Source organism: Zeus faber, assembly GCF_960531495.2.
Source record: "Zeus faber genome assembly, chromosome: 18".
NCBI classification, from domain to species: Eukaryota; Metazoa; Chordata; class Actinopteri; order Zeiformes; family Zeidae; genus Zeus; species Zeus faber.
Genome location: NC_137210.1, coordinates 21,874,100 through 21,894,545, shown reverse-complemented (window position 1 = coordinate 21,894,545; position 20,446 = coordinate 21,874,100). Strand labels below are relative to the sequence as shown.

At 45.4% G+C, this 20,446-nt stretch overlaps 1 protein-coding gene across 1 annotated transcript in view; it reads right to left on the bottom strand.

Moving 5' to 3' along the window:
- The window catches only part of LOC307243931 (uncharacterized protein), a gene marked incomplete at its 5' end in the record, with an annotated part of 51,323 nt that extends 31,944 nt beyond the window's left edge, over positions 1 to 19,379 (bottom strand). Inside the window, 3 exons of the mRNA XM_080018900.1 lie at positions 5,141 to 5,293; positions 6,757 to 6,847; positions 19,351 to 19,379. Of these exons, the coding sequence (XP_079875026.1) occupies positions 5,141 to 5,293; positions 6,757 to 6,847; positions 19,351 to 19,379 (273 nt within the window). The remainder of the gene's footprint in view (positions 1 to 5,140; positions 5,294 to 6,756; positions 6,848 to 19,350) is intronic.
- Between the last annotated feature and the right edge of the window lie 1,067 nt (positions 19,380 to 20,446).

Sequence of the window (20,446 nt, the reverse complement as noted above, 5' to 3'; positions counted from 1 at the left end):
ATCAGCTTCACCATTTTAATTGGATTGGGTCAGACAATTAATGACAATTGATTCCACATTTCTTAATCTATATGAAAAAGAAACGTTCACGTGATAAACAAATGTAAGAAAAATAAACACAGATTTAAAATAGGAATAAATAATCTTCGGTAACCACTCCAGCTCAGATAGGACAGTTTATTTTGTGGCATAGTTAGAGTTTTTATAGTTAAAACCGCCGCCACTCGACTAAGTGACGGTCGTTCTCTGGCCGAAAGGGATTGATGCGGAGCTTCAGTATCATCTCCCCTGATCGTTGGACTCGGCTGCAAATGGCTTTTATTTGAGCAGCGTGGTGAGAGTCGGCGAGCCCTCTCCAGTCCCTGAGTGCAGCCCGCTCTGTCTGGCGTCTGCGTTTATCCTCAGCCTCTTATTTGCGGTTCTCAGGGCAAATTGTTTCACGGCGGATGATGTGGAATGGCCCCCGAGTGCGCCGTAATGGCAACGAACAGCAGCAGACAAAATGGAACAACCGTAAAGTCCCTCCACTCCAGAGTTAAAGTTTAATTACAAGTGTGCAGTCCAATTAAGGCAGCCGCCCGAAAAATGCAATGGCCCCAAAAGTTTAAAAATGTACTTTGAGCGATCCGACACGTTCTACAAATTGCATGTTCATGGGAAGAAATGATGTTACTTTTACGGTCCCATTTTATCTGAGCCATCGCTCCTAATGAGACGGGGGTGAAACTTCCAGTCTTAAGGAGGCTCTCAGTGGTAACCCATAGAAAAGAGATAATTACCCCAAATCATGGGAACAAGGCATTGGATTAATCACTTGGTAATTCGACGTGGGTCCATTTTATTATTTATCTTAGCGTGCACCTAATTATCATCCATGTCTTGGGAGGCTGGTTGGTACCACTCAAACTTAACCAAAATTGGCACAAACTGCATATATTGCATGCAGGAAAAGTGAATTTAGTTATTAGAAAAGTCCCACGCATAGACATTTATTTGTAAAAACAGCTTCAAAGTTATCCATATTTATTATTCTGTTCCAAATGATAATACCACGTCAGCAGCTGTAAGACCACAAATCTAACTGCAAATTCCTTACACAAAAAAAAAAAGTCATTGGTCCCACTTAGAAAATATTGATTAAATTTGTAAAATCGATAAAAAAAAAAAAAAAATATATATATATATATATATATATATATATATATATATATATAGGTTTAAAATGTTTTTTTAGGATTATCATTTTTAATCTTTTAAGATTTTACCATTTTTAAGTCAAACCAATGACCCACAACAATTTTCTTTCAGTCTAAGAAAGTAAAAACTATGATAAAAATGAAATAAAATTGCATTAATATATATGAAAAAGTAATCACAAGTGTAGCCTGTTTGAATATTTTACACTCCCCTCTGTAGTACCGTATAACTCTGGACAGAATATCCTCGGATTGTTCAACGAAGGGAGCCCCGTGGGGAGCTCCTCTGAGGGGAGGCTCATGCACGAGAGCAGCCGTGACATTTGGTGGAGTGGGGCTCCTCTCATCACGAGTGGTTGATCACGTCAGGTCCGTGACCTTTCCCCAAACCAAAAACACAACACGAGAACCACCCCGGCTTTGAATTAGCGCTGAATACTAATCCCGCACTGAATATTCCACCGGACGTGCTTTGATCCGAGCCCTCTTGACCACATTCGGCTCCTTTAGATTCACTTGGGGGAACAAACTGCCCTTCGCGCGACCTCTCGGCCGCACCCCAACTCCCCGTTTTCCACTGAAGATCGCCAGCAACGCGGTGGAATTCATTCTCCTCTCGTCTCCGTGATGGGGCTGCGTTCTCTCCGTTCGGGTTGGAGGTCCCGATGACAGCGTGACCTCATTGCATCGTGCTCCCGTTCGTTTGTCTTTCTAACTCAGTGACATCACACATACAGCAAACGGTGCCAGTGAATAAACAGTGAGTAAACGAATTACTGAAAATAATGAACACACGGGCTCTTCAAAGTCAGTGTTAAAATCACTGTGAGGGTGACTGAGCATTTTAGTGCTGTTATGTTGGATGAGAGTGGGAGGGTTCATCTTCCCTCTTCTGGGGGATTTCAGAAGGAAGAAGGACGAGAACGTCCCAAAACAAAGAGTTAAGGATTGAGTCTGTAATGTCATTGAGCAGATAGAACGATAGATAGATAGATAGATAGATAGATAGATAGATAGATAGATAGATAGATAGATAGATAGATAGATAGATAGATAGATAGATAGATAGATAGATAGATAGATAGATACAGATAGACAGACAGACAGACAGACAGGCAGGCAGGCAGACAGACAGACAGACAGACAGACAGACAGACAGACAGACAGAGACAGATAGATAGATAGACATACAAATATACAATAAAGGTCACAGTTAACTGTACACAGTAAAATGTGGCAGGATGATAAAGGGTGGAAGGACGTAAACCTGAAAAGTGTCATCAGTATGAAGCCGAAAAAGATGCTCGGTTCAGAAACACGACACCCAGGACATATTTCCTGGCGGAAGGGATATATTTATGATTGGAAAACCCGCCGATAACTTCCCGAAAACTGAGCTAATTTAAGGGCGAGCGTGTTCAAAACACCCGCTTTCTCTTTTTGCGATACCTGGAGCAACAGAGAAATATTTCGTCCATGTGTTTTTTTTGTTTTTTATTCCATTGCTCTGACAAAGTGCTCGGATCAACGAGTTAAACTGCCCTGAGAGCCACGCGAACACCAAATTGCCTAATTGGGTGTTTATGTGGATTTCTCCTCGGGGCGAGCGTCTCGGTGGCTGCGATGCTGTGATCGGTTCCGGCTGTCTGGCCACCGAGTAGACGGCCATGCTTAATACACTGCTGCACGCGAGGTGTGTGGAAGGGAGGCGCACTCGCTGGAACGCCGGCTCCGAGTGTTAACTACCCTGTCGGCGTTTTAATTATCACCTCCCAGGTACCGTATGAATGCCCTGGAAGCGGCTCTCTCTCACTAAACCAGCGCGTCTCATTTTCTCCAAATCTGCGCCGCTTGCTCATCCTGTGTTTCCTGCTGAGCGGAACTGTCAGGCTCGCTATTACCGTTGAGATTTTTCCGGAAGCAGTTGCTAGACGGCATTGTTTATCCAATATCGGTTTTTTTTGTTTGTCACAATAATAGTGAGTTAGAGGTGATATATTGTAGTACTTCAAAAATGCTTCTGCCTATTAAAAAAACAACTCTTAAAATAAAGAAAATGACATACAATCTAGATTCTACATTGTATCTCCATTGCTAGACAGCCGCAATTTAGAGAAGTGCTTGACAGTTGTTAAAGCACTTTTCAACAACAGTCAAAAGTCTTTTGTCATTGATCAAGATGCAATGACCACTTGTGAACTGTTTTAGAAAAGAATAATACAAAAATTATAATAAATAATCATAATAATAATAACAACAACAACAAATATAATAATAATAATAATAATAATAATAATAATAATAATGATAATAGTAATAATAATAACAAATGAAATAATAATAATAATAATAATAATAATAATAATAATTATAATAATAATAATAATAATAAACACAGCTAGAGGCAGCAATACGCAGGGTCCAGTTTAGTCGATTTAGGTACGTATTTCCGGGTTCTGTGAAACGCCGCACAAGTTACAATTTTCCGAGTTTACATTGAACGCCGCATAGTTTTGTTTTTTTTACTGGTTAATTCCTCACTTTTTTGTAGGTTTTCTGAGATTTGTTTGGTCTTTTCTTGTGTGGTGTGATTCAACTCTAAGGGCGGATGTTCTGTCCACTCCATCTTTACTGACTGGCCATGCGACTCGGTCCGGTCGCACTGTGAAAAACCCGCAAGGTCGGGGCGGAGGGCTGCCATTTTTTTTTTTTTTTTTACGTAAATTTAATGTTTCGGAAATAAATAGTGTATAAAGAAAGACATGTTTACTTTAAATGAAGTATGTTGTTTTTCATGTGTTTTTTCCAATCACTGTGAACTTACGTCATTGAATGTTCCTATTATGTTGTTTCGTTCAAATGTCCCTCAGAACTGTGTTTTAACAATTACAGTCCGATCGTTCCTGGATCACACACAAGAGACGGTGCCTCCAAAGGTTCTTAGGACTTCCTGTGGTGTGTAAACGCCATCTGTGACTGCGTTTTCGGAGTTTTGTAAAACGCAGGGCGAGCTACAGTTTTCCGAGTTTCCTTCAAACGCGGCATCGGCTCGTGTTCTATGTCTACGTGTGGCAAACGCTATGCAGTCCACAAGGCGCAAGTGGCTGGATGCAAATGATATGGGGCTGGACTTATACAGCTTCAGATGCTCCTCGAATGAATAAAATTGCGTCGACGTTCTTCGCTGTTCAGTTTTGCACTAATTTCTGCTCCGAATGCACATCGGTATCGATCAAGTTGTAGTTCCAGTTTTCCTGGCCCTAATTCACTGTTTTTCAATACATGTTGTCGTCCAATGTTCATGTTTTTGTGTAAATGCTGTTTGTTTCAAGGTTTATTTGTCTCACCCGTGGCGATTCCCCCCCTCTTGGAGTAGTGATCAGTTGTTTATAGACCCAAACATGACAAATAGTTCTCCAAAGAGGGGGGTTGGTGGTGGCTCTCCATAACCAAAAACTGTGCTCTCGTCATCCCACAGGTCGTCCACAGGACAGAGTTATTGCAGCAGTTCTTGATGATTAAAGAATGAATAAAGAGTTGCTTTGCAGGTTCAGAACTTGAACTCCACTTGCAGACTAACTCTGTCCTGGATGCAATGGCAAACAAATACTCTGTGTTGTATGCCCAGCATGCTGACAGCACAGGTTAAAAAAAAACAAAAAAAAACTGACCAGGACGTCTGAAAAGTCCCAGTTCTAACGAGAGCTCAACCATGTCAGTGTGTACCTCGATTGCCTAATAATAATAATAATAATAATAATAATAATAATAATAATAGTATTTGAATTTAATTGAATAGCAAAGTGATTAGAGAGACAGATCCGTCCCTCCGCCCATCTTTCCATCTGTCTAGCAGCGGGTGGTGGATGAGGAGGAGGGAGCAGATGGTTTTGGGGGTGTGGCGTGAGCTGAAGCGGGGAGCCTCTCCGTGTGCCTTACTGTACCTCCAGGGCCCTGAGTCGCTCCAGCAGAGGTTTGGTGTCGTTGGCGTTCCCCTCGGACCCCGTGGCGGCCCCCAGCGAGCCGGGCCGCTCTGCCGCGGGCGGGGGGCCCTCCAGGCTGTCCTGCTGCTTCCACATCTCCTCCAGGAGTTTGTCCTGGAAGACAGCGGGGGACGGCCAAATCAGTTCAGTGCATGGATACATTCGGCGGAACACGACCAGGGGAGGTGAAGACAGACCTTTGTCGACAGGGTGCAGTATGTATTTTTAGGGATGTACTGTCTGGATGTTTTATGCCACAATTTCAAGGAACTGGGAAATGTACTTTATAGAGAATAAAGGCATGCAGAACAGGGACGCATTGACAACATTCTATTTTTTCTCACGGATATACTTCTGAGCGTTCACTCTTGGGTGATTTCCAAAACCGATTATGGGCGCAAATACCGATATTTTCAGTTAAAATGGTGAAAAGATAAATTATTCAGACACTGAAGCCTGTGAGTCTTGTTATTTTCAGTAGCCGATTTGTTTTCACAAAATCAGTAATACATGAATATATGCAATGAACTGGTTGCCAAGTTTTTGAAAAATCGAACATGGATCTTGTTTTATGTTATGCATGTTATGTAGGTATCAGAGCAGCTTTACAAGCTTTTCGACTCCATGATCACTGAATCGGAGCAGATAACTCCCAAATGCAGAATTGTGATGCATTTCATATTTATGGTACTGCTATTCCTATTCACTGGGCTTCCATACCATAAAAGTGTGTTTTCATTAACACTCTGTTTAAGGCAGGATGCATTTAGTCTAAATAAATATTATTGATAATTAATTGTGATATTCACTCATTTGTTTCAGTCGCTTGATGTAAATTGATTTCATAATATAATCTTTTTTTTTTTTTTCATTTAACGTGTCACGCCTATTTCTGGCTGTCAAGGTTGGGAGGAACGCATGAGTGGAAGTGTTTGGCTGGTGTTGACTGCTGCGTGACGAAAGGCAGGTTCTTGCCGCTAATTGCCTTGGTTCAATTGTTTCAATTATTAGAGTAAAATGAATACGACTGAAGAAGAAGAATAAGGATAAGACAGACAGAGTTGGAAAAAGGGTAAATATTTTTACATTTTTACCTTAAGGATGAGTCACACACAGCCTGTGTCTAATTAGAATATAACATAAATAATGGGGCTCATTTGCATTTGTTGCACGGTTCATGCAAATTTACCTCCAACACAACCGAGCTAAAAGTCTGAAAGGGTGTGTGTGTGTGTGTGTGTGTGTGTGTGTGTGTGTGTGTGTGTGTGTGTGTGTGTGTGTGTGTGTGTGTGTGTGTGTGTATGTGGGGCGTGGGGAAAGAGCTGTCCTGACAAATCATCAATGAAGTTGCATCACACAACATCACACGGGAAAGAGAAGTGGGTCATCTGTCAACAAGGGACACGGGAAGGATTTGAGCTGCGGAGGGGACGCCTCGAAGGGGGTCTGGGGGCCGTCGCGGAGACGCCGTATTCCCGCATTCCGCTTCATTTAACTGCGCGCCGCAGATTGATGCCACTACGTCGCCCTAAGACCGACGCTACGACCACAAAACAATCAACCCCGTCCTGCTGCACCTTGTAGGCTTTCATGAGGTCGAGAGGGTCGACCTTCGGGCCCTCGAGCGATTCCTGGTTCTGCAGCAGCGTTCTCACCGTCTCCTCCATGCTGCAAAGAGAAGAAGGAATGTGAAGAAAATGTCAGCGGGGGTCGAGGAGAAGACGTTTTCTCAGAGCTCTTGGCTACAAAGGAAGCAAATAGGGCCGCTCATCCAAATGACTCAGGCTGCGGTTTTTTCAGCAGTTCAAGAAACCCGGCAGAAAACAGTGTTTTATCAGATAAATTGGCAGGCTAGTATGAGTCCACACAATATGTGTTAATAATGTAGTGAGGGTTGAGAACACATGTCGCTATCATACCATAATAATGTACATGCATTAGTAAGCTATTACCCCGTAGGGGGCCTAATAACACCACTTATTTCTATTCAAGTTTTCCTGTTCAGGGTTAGAGTGATCTGGAGCCTTTCTCAGCATTGCTATTGGCTTAAGGGAGACACACACACACGCACACACACAGACATACACAGACAGACACACACACACAGACAGACACACACTCACACACACACTCACACACACACACACACACACACACACACACACACACACACACACACACACACACACACACACACACACACACACAAACACACACACACACACCGTTGATGCCTAAGGTCAATTTTAGCATCTCCAATACACCTAGCCTGCCTGTCATGGGAAGAGGGAGAAAACCAACAAACCCAAATAAAACGTTGTGTTTTTTATATATATATATATATATATATATATATATATATATATATATATATATATATATATATATATATATATATATATATATATATAAGGGTATTTGGACTGAGAGCAAAATATAAATTTGAATGAGACAAAATGAGGATTTATATAAAAATGTTGTCGTTGTTCAGGAACTTTTTGTCTATTCAACACAGATTTAGACGAGAGGTTCGATCCCAATTTCGCCCCTATGCATCCAGTACACACACACACACACACACACACACACACACACACACACACAAACACACACACACACACCGTTGATGCCTTAGGTCAATTTTAGCATCTCCAATACACCTAACCTGCCTGTCATGGGAAGAGGGAGAAAACCAACAAACCCAAATAAAACGTTGTGTTTTTTTAATATATATATATATATATATATATATATATATATATATATATATATAAAAGGGTATTTGGACTTGAGAGCAAAATATAAATTTGAATGAGACAAAATGAGGATTTATATAAAAATGTTGTCGGTTGTTCAGGAACTTTTTGTCTATTCAACACAGATTTAGACGAGAGGTTCGATCCCAATTTCGCCCCTATGCATCCAGTACGGAGACAAGGACGGGGCTGCATGCGAACTGTGCTCAGCGCATGGCTGCGGAGGGAGTCAACGAGCCTCGCTGCTGTGGAAGGAAGGAAACGCACCAAATGCTCTTAAAAGCTGATTTATCAGGCAATACATTTTTCATCTTCTTCTTCCCCTATTTTGCAACAGCAACCGTGACGTGAAGTGCAGCGCCGGGTAGGGATCAAGACTGGGTGACCAGTCCCGCCTCCAGCTCGAAAATAAACGCAAAGTCAAGTCGGTTAGATGCCGCACAACCGCAATCGAGGATCATTTGGAAGAAAAAATGTTTTTAAATTACGGCAAGAGAGCAATACCAAGAGTCAGATAAGTATCTTAAAAGCTTAAGCAGGTAGTAGATTTAAATATTAAGTACCGGGTTCCTGAGGCACACGCTATTTCGAGTCGTTCAGGTGAGCGAGCGACGAGCGACGAGCGACGATTGGCCATGACAACCCCAAATAGTCCTTCATCGTGTTTGAGATGCTTTTATTTCGGCGAGAGTGAAGTCGGAGCTCTGACTGATGAGCTGGCGTGCCAGGAAAGCGGCTCGGGTTTCCGAGTTCTTTTAGTAATCCCACAGTGCGGTGTACGGGGAAAGTGATTCTCAAAGTACCCGCAAAAAGCCATCCGGGAGGGTAAGTACCCAATTGGGTACCGTAAGTGGCTGCGCAGTGGCCACAGAGATATAGATACTGTTTGGAACGCACAGGAGGTAAAAGGGCCATCAGAAGCAGCGAGGAGGAAAACGCTTTTCGAGCGAATGCAGGAGGAAGCGGCCATGGCGCCCTGTGCCAAGGCAGCCTCCTGGGCTTGTTGGGCATGGAGGGGAAGGGATCTCAGCCGGAGAGAGGGCGGCGGAGCGCGGAGACGAATCACATTCCATTTGTGATTTGCGGAAGCTAGGATCTGCCGCCGGCCATCTCCCCCGAAATCGTCGTCCGTCGCTGGCTCCTGAAGTGGTGAGTGTATGACAGCGCGGTGCAGGCACAGCCAAGGACATCTCAGGTCGGGGCCGGGCGGGGCAGGGAACCCTGGGAAAACAGGTGATGACTACTCTACTCCTACTAGTACATAGTAGGTTCAGAGCTTTTGCTCAGATGAGAAGGCGTTGACCTTCGCCGCGTTCTTTACAACAGGTCGTACACTACTTTCCGGACAGTTAGGCACTAGAGAAGGATGGTGCAGCAGCTTTCGGCTCGTCTAATGAAAAAAAACACTTAGAGCCTGCTTCAGGTGCCCTTGGCGGCAAAAACATCTGCCAAGAGGAGCCGCCTCTCCTCCGGCCCCAACGACGTTCCCGCGCTCGCGTACCCCCTCAACCCTGAAGCCCTGATGAGGCGGCCGCCAAATGTTGCGTGCCCGACGCTCATGTAGACCCAGAGCGGAGCCCGAGTTCCGTCAAAGCGATCACGTGAATCTGAGGATTTTATTCATTCGTTCATTTTATTCTATTCATTCTCCCGAATTAGGGTCACGACGGTACGCCGGGCGACTGAACACAGAGATTATTTGCACGAGAGTCCTCACGCGCAGGGCGGTTTCCGATGATTGAAAACCCCGAAGCGGGTATTGATACGCATCAAAATGAGCTCACAGAATTGCATCGATGGTTCTGTGTTTCCTCTAAAACTCCACCTCGGTAAGGTCGCCTTCCTCCAGCTCATCCGCGTTTCCTCGCACGTCCCTGCATCCTCTTCCAAAGTGCCGCGGTTACGCATAAAGTGTGAACGGCTTGAGATTTGCGGGGTTTATTTTCAGACCCGTTCTCCATCTGCAATTGGGGCTCATCCTTGGTGTTGCATTAATTGGGTTTCCGGGTCCCCAGAAGGGCTGGCTTTAACTCTGGCACGGAGTTTATTCCAAGGTCACACTCCTGTTTATGTTTTGCCGTGCATTCTTGGGCAAAATTCAAGGATTTGCCAAACAACGTCGATGGCGTCGTTTGCACCTTTCCCAAACGAAGCCTCCGTGAATATTTCCGTACGGGTCATGCGTACGGAATCATGTACACTTATTTCTCCTCAAACTTTTTGGCTTCGACCGGTCGACCGGCCAAACGCTTGTGCCGCAAATTCAAAGTTTAACTCCGATTGAATAACGTGCTCATAATTTCGTCAGATCTCCAAACAACCGTGCGGCCGCGTTAAAAGTTATTATATATAATTGCTTTGCCTTTGAGCGGTTTATGCTCGATAAGCACTGACCGTGTTCCTATTAATGTCGCAATCACTGACATTTTGCCCTGTCATTTCCATAGCAACCCCCCCTCCGCACCCCCCCGGCGCGATGCGTGTGGCCCTCGCCATTAGCACATGCACAGTGACCGTGACCTCGCCACCGGCGGCGCTCCCCAAACTGAAGGGCGGCGGTTGGGGGGGGGGGGGGGGCGATCTTCCCAATTATTGCCGAACCGACTCATCTGAACTCCGCAAAAAGTGGCCCTGGCATTCTTAAAGGCCAAATGGGAAATAAGACTGTGCCCTTGTGTACCTGAGTGGGCTCGCCGCACCGCCAGCAGCCAAGGAGCCCGGTGAAAACCATATATCTTAATTGTACTGGGGCGATTATAAATCAGAGTGTGGGTCACGAAAAAGGTGAGTCGCAGAGTCGAGTCTTTACGTTGAAAAGTGTGTCGAAAGGCACGCAAGGCGACGGACGGCGAAACGCATCCGAGATCATGTTTCATTACAAAATCAACAGACACAACAGTTTCATGAATATGTCGCCTGCTGCTGGCTTTGGCTGTGCGAGCTTAAAATATAACTATTTCATGGAAGTATAATTTCCTTGGCAACCCATAATGCTTGAGGAGAAATCCACTAGTTGGGTACATGCCTTCATTTTCAGGACAACTTTTAGATTCCAACTTTCAATTCCATAATTAAATAAACCCGTCTGCCTCAAAGACTGCCAAACTGCAAATAATAATAATAATAATAAAAACAAAGAATAAATATAGCAGCAGGCAGCAATACACGGGGTCCAGCTTCGTCGTGGTAGATAGGAATAACAGTTCTTCGAGTTGTTCAACATTTCGTATTGACAACAATCCCAAATTTCGAGCTGCCATGGAACCTAGCATCAGTTTGTTCTGTCGCCCGTCTTTACAAATTCAAGAGATTATTCATCACATCAGCATTACTACTACGAGTTACAATTTTCAGAGTTTCCAGCCCTGTGGCTGCGGGCTAGACCCCCAATAATAATAATGATAATAATAATAATAATAATAATAATAATGAATAAATAAATTTTATTTTATAAATATAATAAATACAATTTAGTTGTAATTAATACTTGGTTAAAGTTCAGTTTATTAGATTACTTGATATGCTCCGTATGTGGATCGATTTGAATGAAATTTAAACCACAAGATGTTTGTGACATACTGGTTTAAACGACACCTTAACCGTATTCGTAGCTTACGTCATTGTTGTGTTCCAGATACTTTTTGCCGGGTGGGACATATTTTGGCGTTAAATGCACTCGACGGTGTCCGTGATATTGGTCAAATTTGGTCGGTTTTTCACAAATTTCTGTTCCGTATGCGGATCGTTTTGGATAAAACGTCAACCACGAGGTGTTTGTGACATAGCGGCATGTTCGTAGCTTCTGCCGTTCTTCTGTCTCAAATGGTTTTAGATTTCAAATTTAACAGAAAAATCCCGGAAGATTAATTATGGATCCAGCCCTGCTGGTATAATCACAGAACACAATGAGAAATTATAACAAAAGCAAACACAAATCCTTTTGTCGTTGTTTTTATTCATAATCAAAGTCTTTGCCCTTGTACTTATTCTGGTTTATATTATCAGCAGTAATAATTATAGTCGTCAATCATTTCCGTGTTCATCGTCACTGCCCCTACATCACTATTATTTTCTCTCCTACATCATTAGTACCAGCAAATTATAGCACCATTACATCATCACCCTTAACCCAGCACCCTCTTTGGTTAATTGAATATTAGAATATATGTTAAGATCACTGCCGTGCTGGTAAGTGTGCTTTCCATCACACAAGTAGAGTGGGATGGGGGCGATGATGGCAGTCAGGATAAATCTTTTAGTATTCGCTGCATATACTTAGGTTATGACACCTACGCTGACTGCACCAATGAACTACGCCTCAATTTCCCAGACTCCAAACACAAGTAAACAAGAGCCGCCTACGGGGATTGAAATGGTGATTTCCACAATTATCCAGCAACGGATTAAGGAGCACACCAGTGGCAAGCGGGTTGAACGAAAAACCTAGAAGTTTAAAGTGGTGATACTTGAGATTATTAAAAAACAAACGAAAAAACTTTATAATAAAATGTAATAACATCGTTAACTTGTCACTTTTAAGAAAGGGCCATTCAATGTGTGCTGCCTCCATTGCAGGTGGGGGGGTCCGCCTTTCCCCGGCAGGAACGCAAATATCGGGCGCGGTGAATTTGAGGAAGCAGCGTAAGCCACTCAATATGGACAAGAGAATAGCCAAAAAAAAAAAAAAACCAAAAAAAAACAAGCGCCTTCCGATCGATCCGCCAGAAGAGTCCGTCTTAGAGAGAAGATGATGAAAAAAGGAAGAAAAAAAAATCGCTGCCGTTACGAATTTAAAGGTCAGACGCACACGTCGTTATGTGTTCATAACACTGTGTTATGTCCTGATCTGTCTTGAAATCGTTTCACAGCATCCACGACATCACACCAGGCAGCAGCTGTTAATCACGGCTCTCTCTCCCTCTCTCTCTCTCCCTCTCTCCTTCCCTCTCTCTCTCTCTCTCTCTCTCTCTCTCTCTCTCTCTCTCTCTCTCCTTGCACCACCGACTTGATTGGCCCGCAATAATTTTAGGCTCCGTGCACTCGTTTTCCATTAAACCCGGCACGCTCTCGAAATCGGCGCTCGGCTCGGTTTCACATGAGACTCTGTTATAGCGTTTTTGTTTTTTCTCCCCCTCTGGCCAGCGGACATCACTCAGCCCGCCCCGCCTTCCCTGCGGCTCCCTGGGGGAACGGCTTGAGACGGGGGCCGCGCTCAGCGAGGCCACGTTTCCCAAACTCACCGCTCCATGTTCTCGTGGGTGAGATGGGGAGGACTCCGAGGCCTCTCCGCGGACCGTGCGGGGAAATAATGTGGACTCGACTGCGGACAATTGGAGAGGGGTGCGGGGGTGGGGGTGGGGGCGTGACGGGGTTGCCTTACGAGGCCTCATGCTCTCCGCCCTTTTCCGAAAAAGATGACTCCCTGGTGACTGGAGCGGGATCTTTGTCTTTTGCCTTAAGTCGGTCAACCAGAAAAAAAAACGGGCGTCGGCTTTGACGCGGCACTAAAAAGCCCCGTGATGTGGAGCGCGGAGATGAAGACGCTACTGTGAGAAAAAGGAGGCCCGGATAGCGACGCCGGAGCGGGTTCCGGTGGCGGGCTCGGGTGCTCGGGAATGTCCCCGATCCGTGTTTGTTTTCTTTTCTGAACCGAGCGACCGAGTTTTCACGTTCGACCCCGAATTTATTGCGGTGAATAAATCGGGCGGGGGCTCTTCGAAAATCACCGATCCGGTTATTATTGTGACAGTGCTTGAAAATGTCAGAATTTGCATTTGGCAAGGAGCCGAGAGTGAGTACTCAGCACTTTGGAGTGAAACAGAAATGCGTCCCCAGCTCTCAATCAAGACGAGTAATGTTGAACTAATAACAGGAGTGATTGATCACAAGCAGAACTCCCTGCCGTGTTCTTTGCAGGGCGTCAATACTTATGAGATAAGAATAGTAATTTTGACGGGAAAGTTGCGGTAATATATATTTTGCGATCGATGTGGGAAGCGTTCTTCGTTTGACGATTTGCTTGACATTTCGGGGGAGGAGGAGTTTGGAGCGGATCGCACGGTGCGTCACCCCGCGCCAACTCTGTCTCCGTGGGGACGACGAGGGCTCAGAAACACACGTAGAAAATCAACATTTCCTGCTGCGTTTTTCACACACAGACACACACACACACACACACACACACGCACGCAGCACGCACACACACACAGCCTTCTGTTGATTTTTACACATATGATGGTTATCATCTAACATTTGGGCAATATTTGTGTGTGTGGCCGTAAGCTTTTTATATTTTATATATAATCTCCTGCAACCATGTTCAGGTCTAACTTGTTTGATTGTTGTTTGATTTCTGTTTGTACATCTAAATCTCAGATGACCTGTATTAAAATTATGTAAAAAAAAAAAAAAAACACAGAAGAAAGAAAGAAAGAAAGAAAAGGTCAGATTTGACTCTCCAAGCCATATTGGGCTAAAAGTTGATTAATTCGATTAATGTCAATATTTTATGTGTTTTTTTGTTTTTTCCAGTCCGGACACACAATGTTCACGCAACACACTTCTATAACGCGGGAGAGGGAGCCCCCGCCGCGTCCTGCCTGCACGTGCAGCACACTGTACTGGGCCTCAGAGAGAGAGAGAGAGAGGAGCGAGGGGGACTCCCGCCGCCGCCGAGCGTCACATTTTGCCGGGGGAAGGCGCCGTTCAAAGCTGGGCCCCCTCGCCGCGCAGGCGGAGGACGGGCGGTCCGGTTCCAGCGACGGGCGGGAGAGAGAGCGGCGCCCCGCCCAGCGCTTTGATGCCCCCGGCTCTCCAGGGTTTTCATTACCGTCCGAGGTCCGTCTGATCCGGCCTCCGTCGTAGGGGGGGGGGGGGGGGTCCGCTCGAGCCGCCGGCAGCGGGCGTGGGGTCTTGGGGTTTTTCTGGACTGTAATTCGGGGTAAAGGAGGGCGGAGCCGTAGGAGTTGGTCAGCGGCGTATGTTAGAGAAGAGACACTCAAAGTGCAGAAGAGACGCTTTCTGCCGGTCTGCATGGGTGTCTCCCTGTGTTCTCTCTCTCTCTCTCTCTCTCTCTCTCTCTCCTCTTCCTCCAGATCCTCTTCTCCCTTGTTGGTCCTGCAGATGTCCTCAGTGGTTTTCCCCCCTCGGCTGTGTCTCCTGTCGTCGTCACCCCGGTGTATTTGGTCGGTCTTCCCCAGTCGTTCCTTGTCGAATCCAAAATTCCCGGCGAGGGGCGTTGCCTGTCCGCCCGGCGGTGTTTTGAGTTCTTCAGTAAAAGATTCCTTTGTTTGAGGATCTCTGCCCGAGTCTGTGTGTGTCCTGCATCTCGGTTCACCAGATGGCATCGTGACAGTCTGATTCGACCAGAAATGAACCCAGTGGACCGATCCGGTTGCGGCCAGGAGATGCCTACGCTGGCGTGGGGCCGGCTAGCAGCCAAACCGCTAGCTTTAGGCCTGCTAGCCATCGGCCTGCTAGTCACTAGTCCGCTAGCCACCGGCCTGCTAGCCACCAGCCTGCTAGCCACCGGCCTGCTAGCCGCCGGCCTGCTAGCCACCAGTTCGCTAGCTTTGGGCCTGCTAGCCACCAGTTCGCTAGCTTTGGGCCTGCTAGTCGCTAGTCGACTAGTTTTTTTAACTTAAGCCTAGTTCCCAGTCCAAAGCTGACTGGTCCACTACTTACCTGTCCTGTTTCTGCCCCTGAAGACCCCCAGCAGTCCCCTCTCTGGGGGTTGCGCCTTGCCATTTTCCGCTAGGTGCCCTCAGAAGATGTGCTCCAGGAGAAAGGCTTTCTCAGCTGCCCAGCGCTCCCGAGTCTCCACGGGCCCAGCGCTCTCGAGTTTATGTTGCCCAGCACTCCAGAGTTTCCCTTGTCTAGCACCCCAGTTTCTCTGCTGCCTAGTGCCACTGAGCCTCCACCTCTCGCTTCTCCCGAAGCCCGTTGCTCCAGCCTCCCTGCCCGAGGCGCAGCCCTGTTCCTGTTCCAGAGCCATCGGCCGCCACTGCCGAGGTTCAGTCCGTTCCTGGTTCGGAGCTGGCGATGGCCCTTGCCGACGTCCAACCTGTGCCTTTCTGTTTGTTCGCTGTCGCTACAACATCCTGTTTGTCCGCTGTTCCTACAGCAGGTTTGTCTCCAGCCCCTCCTCTGCAGCCGTCTCTAGTCCCTGGATTGCAGCTCCCTCCGGTCCCTGAGCGGCAGCACCCTAGCTACCCCCAGCCCCAGGTGCAGCAGCAGCCTTCCATCTTACAGGCCAAGGGGCAGTCCCAGATGCTGCCGGCTACACGAGTCCCCTGGACTGTTGCCCGGTTGGCCGATCCCCAGCCTCTTGTAAGCGGTACCGTCTACATGGTCCACCTCCGGAGCAGGTCCGCGCTTCTGTCCCGAGGCCGGGTTGACCCCCCGGGTGGTCCTGCTAACTCGCCCTGTCCCCTGGTCACCTTCCAGAATGACTCCACTGCCTTGTTTGCTGGTGTGGGTTTCCGGGTCCCGGGCCGTCGCCTGAGGGGTTTTGTTTTGCTCCCTGAAGCCCGCCTCCAGACCCCCTCCACCCGCCCGGCTCGGGTCCACCCCTGGTTTTGTTTCCCCGGCCTGTCCAGACTGGCGGGACCGTCTGGGACCGTCATGGTTTCGCCGTGTTTCGTGAGCGGTGCTGCCTGTGTGGCGACCGTGTCTATCTCTGGATGTGAGGGTGAGCGGCACGTCCCGTGCAAAGGCATAATAATTAATATGATAAAAGAAGACTTTGTGCGTTGACCTTGCATTTCTGCTTCACCTTTCTCATCAGAGCTTTCATGTGCGATGAAAAAAATGCTCTACCGGTGCTATTTCAAAGGGGACCGTATCTATTTTTGTTCCTGATTAAAAACAAGTAATTTAGAGATGGAGTACAGAGGACATTAAATTCATTATATTACAGACGCCTACTAAGGCAGAATACGTCTTACATGAGACACCTACATGAAAACTTTTTTACTACATGATACATTTTCTCTGATGGTAACTATAACTTAATTGGTGTAAAAAAAAAAAGGGGGGACTTTATTTCAATCTACCGCTGTTAAATTAATTTCACACGCAAAGGGGGATTTCATATCATACAGAATATATATTGCGTGCGGCTGTATGTGTTCATGATAATAATTAAATAGAAACTACACAAACTATTACATAATAAGCTCAGATGATTAGAACGGTGTTTCTGTGGCACACTCCAAGGGGTTTTGTGAATCTTCTGCATCAGTGGGGTTTTTTTTCCAACAAAGCCCTGAGAATTTTGCTCCCCTTTCGTGTTAACTCCACGAGGGACATTTTGCTGTGACGATGGCAATCAAAACAAAACTCAGTCAGACTCTCAGTCTAACCCTAACCCTAACCCTAACACACACACACACACACACACACACACACACACACACACACACACACACACACACACACACACACACACACACACACACACACACACACACACACACACACACAGCCTTCTTCTGTTTACTTTTACAATTATGATGGTTATCACCTAACATTTGGCCAACATTTGGTGGACTGTGGAAGCTGTGGAAAATGCAAGTGGAATTTTTTATAAAAAACCAAAGAAGATATGTGCAATACGCTTAGTACTCTGGTTCCTATTTATGATGTTTTTTTCTATATATTTTATATTGTTTATAGTGCTAACCTCGATATGCTCTCCATTTTTGCTGTCCCCTTTGTGCTGCTGAAACAATGTAAATTTCCCCGGCCTGGGACTAATAAAGGTTTATCTTATCTTATTACATTTCGGGGCCATTCGGTGGACCGAGGATAGGTGCGCCGTTTCTCAACCCAGACCTTATTTAAATGCTGGTTCCCGTCATTTGTTACCGCTCATTGTGCAATTAAATGGTTTCATTTGTTGAAACTTACCACTCTAAGACGTTAAATCCCTTTTTGCAACTGCTGCAGTACGTCCAGAGTGTAGCGTCGGACGCAGCAGGTTTCCAGGAGCAAGTCCCGCAACTTCCTGTTTCTAGTCTCTGGAAACAGTCAGTGGAGGCTCCTGTTTGTCGGCTTCTGGTTTTGAAAAGGGAGATTTGAAGTTTCTTTGAAGAACGTGCACCAGAAGCACAATGAGAAGCCGCAGCAGAGAGCAGTGCACGTATTGCAAGAGAAGGGCGTTCAGTGAGAGTTACAAATGATGGGAACCAACGTTTTAATGAGACGTGGGTCAAAGAATCGCAAGCATATCCCTTAAAGTTCCGTTTTCGCTTTTAAGGGGTCCCGAATAAAATTCCCCCTGTGCTGCCGAAAGTGATGCTGAAAAGTGCTTTAGAATCTTTTCGAACCACTAAATTGCAACCTGATAAAATTATACACTGCGACTGTTTGATGAACAGATGTTCTCTGTTGGGTAGATGCGGTAGAATAATATTGAAATAATCATTTTAGACTGATCCAAATACCAAAAGTCCTAATAGCTATACAAACATTGTTCCTATTGGCACGTTTTTTTCTTTGAAAATATTCTCACATTTTGTCGATAAGTGGACTTAACTTTTAACATCCGCTTGATAGGGGTATTGTGTCTGTACTCCTGAACACATTTATTCTACATAAATACGTTTGAATCCCCTTCGAGACCTCTGGCATTTAACATGGTCCCTGCTACGTCTCTGTAACCCCAAAAGGTTTGGATCATCTGTTGTGCGGTGAATGTCACAACGTGCATCTCTTTATTCATTATTGAGCGACTTTTCAGAATCACGGATGTCAAAGTCAAAGTCGGAACATTTCCAGCGCAGCAACCGAAGCCCATGCGCTGAACTGTTGCTGTGCACTTATTTGAGAAATGAATCGATGATCATGTGATTTATCGGCATATATTGTGTATGTGTATACACAGTATAGCATTTATGTAAAGAGGTCAGTTTAAGGCCTATCAAGTAAAACACATGGGGTTATGTGATGAATAATAATAATAATAATAACAACAATAATAATAATGAAGGTGTTCCAGAGCGGTCCTTAGCAGGGGGCCTAATAATCTGAAACGGTTGCTCCCGGTCATGTCCGCTTTAAATTGCACATTAACCTGCTATCTATCTATTTTATTATGTGGCTGTTGTTGTTTCTTTACCAGTTTTTAGTTATGTGCTTTTAGTCTTCTTTGCTTTTATCTAAAGTATTTTATGCCCCATATGAATCACTTTGAATTGCCCTTGTGTATGAAATGTGTTATACAAATAAACTTGTCTTGCCTAATAATATTAATAATAATAATAATAATAATAGAAGATTTATTTTATGAAATTTAATCTCAAGATGAAGTCTCTTGAAGTTTTAAAAAAAATCGCTTTTTCCTCAGCTTTTTCTTGTTGTATAATACCACGGCTCCCAGTTGTTGGTGTGAGACATGTTTTTTTTTTTTTTTACCTGGAGAAGTGTTGCTGCAGTGTCACCATCTGGTGCGAACGCTGCTGAGATGCGGCTTCCTCCCTCTCTCTCTCTCTCTCTCTCTCCCTCTCCCTCCTCTCTCTCCCCTCTCTCTCTCTCTCCCGCTCTCTCTCTTTCCCTCCTCTCCTCGCCCAGATGTTCTCCGCTCTGCAGCTGGGGGGACGTGGTGCGATGGATCAGCCTGGGGGGTCAGACGGACACACCGTTAATCCTGCATATCATAATCCCCAACCAGAGGATCCAGAAATACATCTGTTCGTTGCAGCCCGCTATCACACGTCTTGGTGGTCACAGTCACGAAAATTACTCTATTACATTGTGGGGGGGGGGGGGGGGGGGGTGTTATAAATTTAAAATGCATGCAGGTTGGAATTTCATTCTGACTAGCACGAAATAAAAGCAGGATACTGGTTCCGCTTTTTCTCTATTGAATGGTCTATTTAATTCAAGGTGGGGTGAGAATAGGGTGATAGGGTCATACCCTCAGTCTGAATTTCATTCATAAATATAATTTATCTGGATTTAAATATCAACGTTTGCGCGGCTGTGTACCCATCAGCCAGTGCGGTAAACATTTCCAGGGTAGCAGCGAGGCCCACCAATCAGAGATGTCACTGTTACATTTAGGATTATGGGTAGTGTAGTACATCTCCATGACGAATAAAACATCATGGAGAAAATTTCTTCAAATTCATACTGGGTGTGTGACCCTATATCCCAATTCTGGCCCAACCTTGAATTAAATAGACCACTCAATAGAGAAAGTGAAACCAGTTTCCAAGTTTTATTTTGTGAGAGAAGGAAATTTAACACATGCATTTAAAATTTGAATATGTCAATGCCCCCCCCCCCCTTCTAGAGTCGAAGAAAATCTCCCCATTAGCACCAAAACTGTCGGACACTTGTGCTCCGGGACACGATTCAATAGATTCATTTCCGTGGCTATCAGTAGGAAAACGCGCCACACCGTGGCTGGATCAACCGCACGCCAGACGCCGGACGACTTCTCATCTTACCGTCTGTAAAAGTTTGACTTGTCGGGGAGAGAGCGGTTACCACTGTCCTGCTGTCACCC